This window comes from Monodon monoceros, unplaced genomic scaffold (genome assembly GCF_005190385.1).
Source record: "Monodon monoceros isolate NGI ecotype Baffin Bay Population unplaced genomic scaffold, NGI_Narwhal_1 Super_Scaffold_3, whole genome shotgun sequence".
Classification (NCBI taxonomy): Eukaryota; Metazoa; Chordata; class Mammalia; order Artiodactyla; family Monodontidae; genus Monodon; species Monodon monoceros.
The window spans coordinates 30,934,079-30,942,127 of record NW_021703780.1 but is presented as its reverse complement, the minus strand read 5'-3'; the positions used below and the strand labels follow the sequence as shown (position 1 = coordinate 30,942,127).

Sequence of the window (8,049 nt, the reverse complement as noted above, 5' to 3'; positions counted from 1 at the left end):
GTTAATACATGGAGATCTACCTCATTGTTTTAATGGCTACCCAGTATTCCATTGTATGAATTTACCTCAATTTATTTAAAAAATAAAAAAAATTTTTCCCAACACCACGTATTTTATTTATATCAGCTAGATATTTACAGATATTTGCTGATACAAAAATACAATGACCAGGCAGACTGAAAGTGGAGGCAATGCCACCCTCACTGCAAAACCCTCCAGCTCCTTGAGCTATGTGTACTTTCCCAAACGCTTTCTCAAAGGCTTTAAATAGTTGAAAGTATTTCCACGTGACAATGACTCCACGGCAATGTATGCACCAGGACTGGACGAGGGCTCAGTATCTGTACTTGGTGGAGTAGTCCTTCGGAGACACGACCAGGCCGCGACCCTCCCGGGCCCCCCCACCCCCGTACGCCGTCTCGATGATGTCGATCATCTCCTGCTTGTCTTCCATGGCCCAGTTGATCTTGTTGTTGTTGCCAGTACCCAGGTCGATCACGATGTGCTTGTTCCTGAAGAAAAACATGACAGTGCACGGATCGTATAACTCATACATTTTGTTGAAGTCAGGTACTTCTGTAATATCCACAAGATAAATAACTGAGGAATTTTTAACTTTTAAAACAGTTGGGGTATCCAAACAGGGCTCGCAGCAAGATGAGGAAGATCCCCCATTATCTGCCGTTTCTTTTCAGGTGTGCTGTACAGAACCTCGTCCATCTTCATACAAGCAGGGTCCCAGTCGTGTCCAAACCGAATGACGACCACGCGGTCTTCTTCCGAGAGGATGACCTGATCCACTTGCCAGCCATTGTGCAGGTGCGGGAGTATGTACGACATCTTGGGGCCGACGCGTCTGCGGGAGGGAACCACCGGCCAGCTCCTCCCAGCTCCAGCGCGGGGCACCCACGGGGCCCCCACCCCATGGAGCCTCACCCAGCGGGGCCCCCACCCCACGGGGCCTCACCCCGCGGGGCAGTCGGTGCGCTGCCGGGACCTCGTCCCCAGACCCCGACCCCACCAACGGATCGTCTCCGCCCCGCGGCCCAGAACCCAGGGCTAAGGGACCCTTGGGGTCGTACACCCACGCCTCCCTTGCCACCCCCTCCCTCCCCCGGCCCGGCACCTGAATTTACCTCAATTTATATAGCTATTTCCTTATCGACGGACACGCAGATTATTCCCAATATTTCACTATAGCAGAATATCCTGTTCATACATCTTGAGGCATATGTATTTCTATGGGGTGGGATTCTAGAATTGGAACTCCCAGTCCGTCCCTCCCCCACGCCCCTCCCCCTTGGCAACCACAAGTCTGTTCTCTATGTCTGTGAGTCTGTTTCTGTTTCGTAGGTAAGCTTATTGGTCACCCTATTTTTAAGCAGGCGCGTGATATGGTCAGATTTGCTTTTTTGGTATAACTTTTTGTTGTAAGAATAATTTTAGATTCAGAGAAAAGTTGCAAAGATAGTACAGAGAGTTCAGTCTACCCATCCCCCCAGTTCCTCCTATTGCTAATGTCTTAGATACATTTGTCAACACTAGGAGATTCACATCGATACATTACTATTAACTAAATTTCAGGCTCTGTTCAGATTTCCCCAGTTTTTCTATCGATGCTCTTCTTCTGTACCAGGGTCCCATCCAGGATCCCACATTTAGAAGTTCTGTTTTTAGGAAGATAAACAGTAGCCATGGTCTGCAGGGTGGACAGGAGAGGCTGGGGTCTGGGGGCCAGGGGACCTGGGACGAAGTTGGTCAGGAGCCTGGTGGGAGGGGTTGAGGTCAGGCATTCCAGCTGGTGCCGAAGGGGAGCAGGGAGGGGCGATACAGACCTAGAAGGTTAGGAGGTAGACCTGATGGGACTCAGTCGGTCTAATAAGCGAAGCTGAAATGTCACCATGTGTTGCTGCTACACCTCATCCAGTCATCCAAGAGGCAAATGATTATTGAGCCCCTACCAGGTGGTGGGCACTGATGTTCTCTGGACCCCGGACTCTGGGCTCCACCTGCCACTCTCGTACATCTCCATCTTTAGCCTGGTTTTCCCATTTCACTGCCTGGGAGTATGCTAAAACCAAACTCCACTCCTTAAAAGAAGTCCAACACCAAAAGAATTTTCACAGCCTGTCCTTACTGCTGCCAAGAATATATATTACCAATTTCCAGTGGAAGCTCAAATGTCCCTTTGTAATAACCTGGCCTCCAGGCACTAAGTTTGAGAGGTCACCACAAGTTGGGACTACGCCTGGGGGACCGAGGGCCATGGTGCCCAGCGACAGCTGGGGAGGGGAGGCAGGTACCAGGCGGTGATGGACCCTGAGACCCAGGGGGTCCTGGATGCTCATTCCCTTGGGTTGCAGCCCGGGATTAAGAAAAAAAATCCAGAGAAATCCTGGTTGGCATGTTTCTAGCCCAGATGGAAGAGAAATAGGACAAACTGCTAAAAGGTTCCAAAACCAACACATGAGAAGTGCCTGCTGCCAGCAAATTCGAGGTATGTTGGCATGTGCAGCAGAAGAGAAATGTATTCACCCCGATGGAAAGGGGAAGACAAGAAGACGGACGGCTGCTGAGAGAAGGTGGGGTGCTCCTTGCCAACTGCCAAACGCCAGCTCTGGGAAGAACGGCTGCTTCCAAACGACCGCGCGAGACTGGGGCGAGCCAGGAGGAAGGGGCGCAGACAGCCAGGCGACAGGCATCTCGAGTGTGGGGCTCGTGGCTTGTCAGCCCCACTCCATTCGGCTGTGCCCTCAGCCACTCGGCCTGCCTTTTCGCACCAGCTCAGGGGGCGTTCTGTCCCTGCATTATTTCTGGCCTGGCCCCTCCCTCAAAAGGGCTCCCTCTCTTCCATCCTCTCCTAACTCACACTCTACCCATCTTTGCGGGCATTTGTTGCCTGGGGCACATCTCTCTGCACACCGTCCCTACATTTGGGGTATCTCCCACATTACAAATCCTGCGTTATCAAGGGAGAAGCTAGAAAACATCTCTAGACCTCTGTGCCTTGAATTGTACCTGACGTGTCCACATGAGAATTGGGTTTGAGGTGGTGCCCCCATCAGGGGAACCACAAGGGGGCAGCAGAGACCCTTGATTCTGGAGGGTGTAGGGTTGAGCTCCTGGTTTCCAGGGCAGAGGGTCCTAGGTCCAGAGTGTCTGTGGGGTCTTCTCTAAGAAACTCCTTTTTGTGGTTGGGTACTTTATGGCTGATGGCTTCAGAGTCAGGCCCTCCCGGACATTTTGCCAGCTCTCTAATCGTCTTGATTAAACTCCTTTTCCCCCTTAAATGAACAAGAATGGATTCTGTTGTTTGCAACTAAGGATTGTGGCTATTACTCCATCTGTCTTAGTCATTTGGGGCGGCTATAACATGATACCACAGACTGGGTGCTGTAAACAACAGACATTTATTTCTCGCAGTTCTGGAGGCTGGGAAGTCCAAGATCAGGGTGCCAGCAGATCTGGTGTTGGGGAGGGCCCTCTTCCTGGCTTGCAGATGGCCATCTTCTTGTCACCTCACATGGTGGAGAGGGGTATCATCTCTCTTCTCGTAAGGGCACTAATGCCATTCATGAGGTCCCCACCCTCTAACTTAATCACTGGCCAAAGGCCTGCCACCTAATGCCATCACATTGGGGAATAGGCTTCAACCTATGAATTTTGTGGCGGACACAAACATTCCATCCATAGCACCATCCTTCAAGAGTAGCTGAAGAAACTTCTATGACCCTGTCCGGAGCCTTGGATTCTGCAGATGTGCCTGTCTTCAATGCCACCCCATCTCATATTAAATTGCCTATCGTTTCCTGGTGTTTGCAGTAGTTGGGCTGCCTCTTCACTGGTCGGAAACATCTAGAAGCAGTGAGCCTATCTTTTCAATTGTCTCGTTTGTAGCATCTCATAGCCGGAAAGGGATTGAGAGGATATTGACCAATCCACCCAACTTACAGGCAAGATGGGGCTCAGAGCAGTGACCAGTGGAGTGACTTGCCAAGGGCTGGAAAGAGCAGAAGCAGGAGAACTAGAGCCAGGCCTTTTCTCCTGTTGCCTCCTGGAAGGATGCTGAGCCCGCATAGGGAATTGATGGGGAAGACGCGTCATGGCAGTACTTGAATTTAAACAGGACCTTCAGAGGAGTTCAAAATGCTTCATGGACCTGTGAGTTCCAGATTGTATAATTTATACTCCTGGGAAGTACAAAGAGAAGAGAAAGCCTCTTCTGTTTACAGCAGGGAAAACTGAGGTCCGAAGGAACTGATTTGCCCAAGATCAGTATCAGAGTTAGAAGTCTCCAGCTCCTTGGATTCCCAAGTCTGTTTCAGGAAAACCAAAGGATGTGGGTTCCTGTAATGGAAACCCAAGAAGTGTTTGAGACTGCCGCCTGAGACCCACCCCCTGAATAATGCTGAGTCCTTAGGTGTTCCTTGGAGAGGGGAGGATGGAAAGTCCCTGTATTAGGTACCCATTGCTGCTAACGCATCTCTCCAAAGCTTGTGTTTTAAAACGACCCCGGGCATTTATTATCTCACAGTTTCTGTGGGTCAGGAATTTGGGGGCAGTCACAGGATGCCAGTGTCTGGGATCATCTTGAAGCCTCCTTTATGAATATGCCTGGTTCTCAACTGGGAAACTGGAATGGCTGGGGGCACAGGCATCTCTCTCCATCTCTGTCTCTTTGCAGTTTTTCCAGCAAGTTGGCTTTAGGGCAGCTCAGGGATCCAAAGGTGTGTGTTCTGCGAGAGCGTGCCAGTCCTAGCCTTAGAGTTGCGTAACGTCACCTCCACTGCACTTTGTACTTTAGTGAGTTAGAAGTGAGTTACGGAGCTGGCTGTATTCAAACGGAGGTGAGTGAGGCATCATATCTTTACGGGAAGGGAGTAAAGAATTTGAGGATATGTTTTAGAACCACCGCAGACTCCAAGTTCCAGAGAGTGAAGTGATTTCCCCCAGTTATATGACTAATGGGTCAGTGAGCGGGACCTGGATAGGAACAGGACAACCACTGGCTCATTGTCTTTTTAACAACCAGCATTAAAGTACTGAGAGAGAGCCAGAGAAGGGGGTCTGATTTGGATTTTCTTTAGGGTGTTACCTCATTTTTAAGCTGCTTAAACAAACAAACAAACAGCAGACAAACATACCCTTAATGAATCATTGCTAGTAATAATTGTGATCATGCCCCTTTATATTTGTGTAACACTTGGTCTAGACCCACACTGAATGACTTGTTTAAGATCGGATAGCAAGTCAGGTCAGAAACAGAATTAGAGCCAGAACCCCGGGGGTCCTTATTCTTTTTTTTTTTTTTAATTTTATTGTTGATTTCTCTTTGCTTTGCTGTGTTGGCAACCCCCCAGGGTAAACCGTCTACTCCTTTATGAGAATATTCTCATTGCATCTTCCCTCAATAGCAGCTGTGGTGCCCATCGCTGACTCCTGGGCAGCTGCAGACTGGATAACAACCGGGCAGCGTGGCTCTGGCTATCGCCAGGCAGGGCAAAGTGTCGCAAGGTTAGGGGAGCAGCAGAAAGTACCGGAACTAGCTCCCTGATCTCATAGATTCAGAAACCAAGGCAGGGTGGGCTGGTGGGCTATTGCTTAAGTCCTTTGATGAATCATGAAAAGGGTGGCATTCTAATCCAGGTCTCAGTGTAAAATCTAGATCTCACCCTCCATTTGGATTCCTGTGTATTTCTGAAATGAAAAGCAAGCTGGTTTTGAAAAAGCTAGTTATCATGGATTTGCTTGCCACAGAGACCCTGGAGGAAATATTACTTTGGGCAACTTACCAAATCAATCAATCAATCAACATGTAATTATTGACCGCTGTCTGTTGACTCAGCTTGGTGCTAGGTATGGATGATACTGGACGTAAAATCTTGGTTTATACCATATTTACAGTGATGGTTCCTGGCTTCAAATACCTTTATGAACCCAACTCCACGGAACATGCTATTCTGTATTGATCCCATGGATCGCCCCAAATGGTCTAATCTCAGAGAAATCACACCTCCACCAGTACTTTCTAGGAAAAACAAATAGTTAATACGTAGTGTGCTTTTCTAAAAAACACACATACGCATGACAGCAGTGAACTTAAGCACTATTGAGAAATCCGAAATATATGGCAGCTTTCTAATTAAAAAGATTATTTCCTGCAAACTCAGATGGAATATCCTTCTCCTGCTTCTATGTTTTTTTTTTTTCTGTGAAACAAACTCTCTGCAAGAAATGTGAAATTTATTATGAGAGGGAACGTGCTAACCATCCAAACATCCTAGTCAGCCTGAGGAAACGAGGCAATGATGACTTGGAAAACACTTCCCTTTACACACACAGCCATTCACACGCGTCCAGGCTCAGCCCATCCTCCTGGCCCAGCTCAGCCTCTCAGCAGACTCTGTCGGCAGGGGGCATGTCTGCTGAATCAGAGCAACGCGGATGCAAATCACCTATTGGGTCTCTTGCTCTCACCACCAGACTAATCCAAACTCCAGCTTTGTCTATCGTACATCCTCCATGACTTTTCCCAGCCAAGGTTTCAATGACTCAAGTTCCACCATGTTCCCTGGAGGCGTTATACCGTAGCCAAATAGAACGAACTTAGCATTTGGAATTTTTTTTTCCCTTTGATTGAATCTATTTTCCTTTCCTTCTTTTCCTACTGTCATGTGCTTGCTGGATCCCTTAGGACCACCCACTGTGCCTGCTTATCAAACGCGTAGACTGGAATTTCCCAACATTATTTGGTCTCTGACACACTTTTTGAATTGTCAGCAGTTATGCCTGTGGCACTGGGGTCCGTCCCATCCCTTAGACTCAGACATGCTCCAGGTACAGCCATCTGTCTGACCACACTGTTGATTCTCTAATATGTACACATACAAACATTACCTCTTTGTGCCAGGGTCCCACAGCCCTACTCTCAATCTCTGAGCCAAATTTAGCATGGTGGAGTAAGAAAATGCAGAATGTGGCAAAACAGGAAGGATGTCTTTGAGACCGAGAAAAAGGTTAGGCTGTGCCAGCTAAGAATCACTGTCAAATACGAACCTAAAGAAAGTGAAACTCTAACTCACTTAATTTTCCCCCTTAGGCATTTTTATTCTTTCTTTTCACATTCTTGCTACTTCATTTTGAAATTCAACAACAATTTTCTAAGTCTTCCTTCTAAACTTTAACCCCAAATTAACCATGTCTAATTACAGGCGAATTGAATCCTTTGGCTGTTTAACTTAATCATAATATGGGAAATAAGCCTGATGTTATTTGTTGATAAATGTACCAAAATGTATATAGTCTTGCTTAATTCTAAGACATAGTACAGAGCCCATCATACAGGTGAGAAAACTGAGGCTTAAAGATGTAAAGTAACTTGTGACAGTCATAGGCTTGGAATTAGAGTTCAGATGAACTGGAGAACATAACCACTAGCAACACAAACAAACAAAATCATCTTGGAATGACCAAGGAGAAAGTTATGATAGAGGTGGACGAGGAACCAGACACACCCACGCAATTCGGCACTGCTGAGTTTCTGTCTGCTGTTCCACCACGCTGCATGTAGAACCATATGTGTCAGACCCATTTTCAGATCCCAGTGACAGCTGTTAGGTCCGGATGTACTCATGTGCACGTCACTCACATAGATGTCAACACTGCATCAAAATCGGCCGGGTCCAAGTCATCAGGTGTAGGCAGTCATGGGTAATTAGGACTTAGTCTGTAGGGAAGGCGTCCAGACCCGGGTCCTGGAGTGCTTTTTGCTTTACTTTTACTTTTGAAAGCCTCATCAGTGCTGAAAAGGATGCCAGTGGCTCCATCCAACTCTGCAGCGGATCTACCAAACACATAGTGAATCAGAGTGTCTGGGTGAGTTACCCAGAGGTGCCTGCCTCAGGGATGAACAGAAAGAGCTCTGATCCCGGAGCTGCCACTTAACTTTTTTAGAACTCTGTTCTCAGAATCTCTGTTTTCTGTGCTTCAGTCCCCCAATCCATACGATGGATCAGGATCAATACTATCTCTTCTCTCCCTTTCTCAGAA

The 8,049-nt window shown here is 47.6% G+C and overlaps 1 protein-coding gene across 2 annotated transcripts; it reads right to left on the bottom strand.

The window, feature by feature from the left end:
* Nucleotides 1–334: 334 nt before the first annotated feature.
* Nucleotides 335–1,079, bottom strand: LOC114907718 (thioredoxin-like protein 4A). 2 transcript variants are annotated; one of them, XM_029243522.1, is made up of 2 exons: nucleotides 692–1,079; nucleotides 335–620 (listed from the first exon to the last, which is right to left on the bottom strand). In XM_029243522.1, the coding sequence occupies exons 1-2, from the start codon at nucleotides 838–840 to the stop codon at nucleotides 335–337; spliced, it is 435 nt and encodes a 144-aa protein (XP_029099355.1). In that variant the 5' UTR covers nucleotides 841–1,079. The 2 variants fall into 2 exon arrangements, with proteins under 2 accessions (XP_029099355.1, XP_029099356.1); XM_029243523.1 differs by having other exon boundaries at nucleotides 335–615; nucleotides 702–1,079.
* Nucleotides 1,080–8,049: the final 6,970 nt, after the last annotated feature.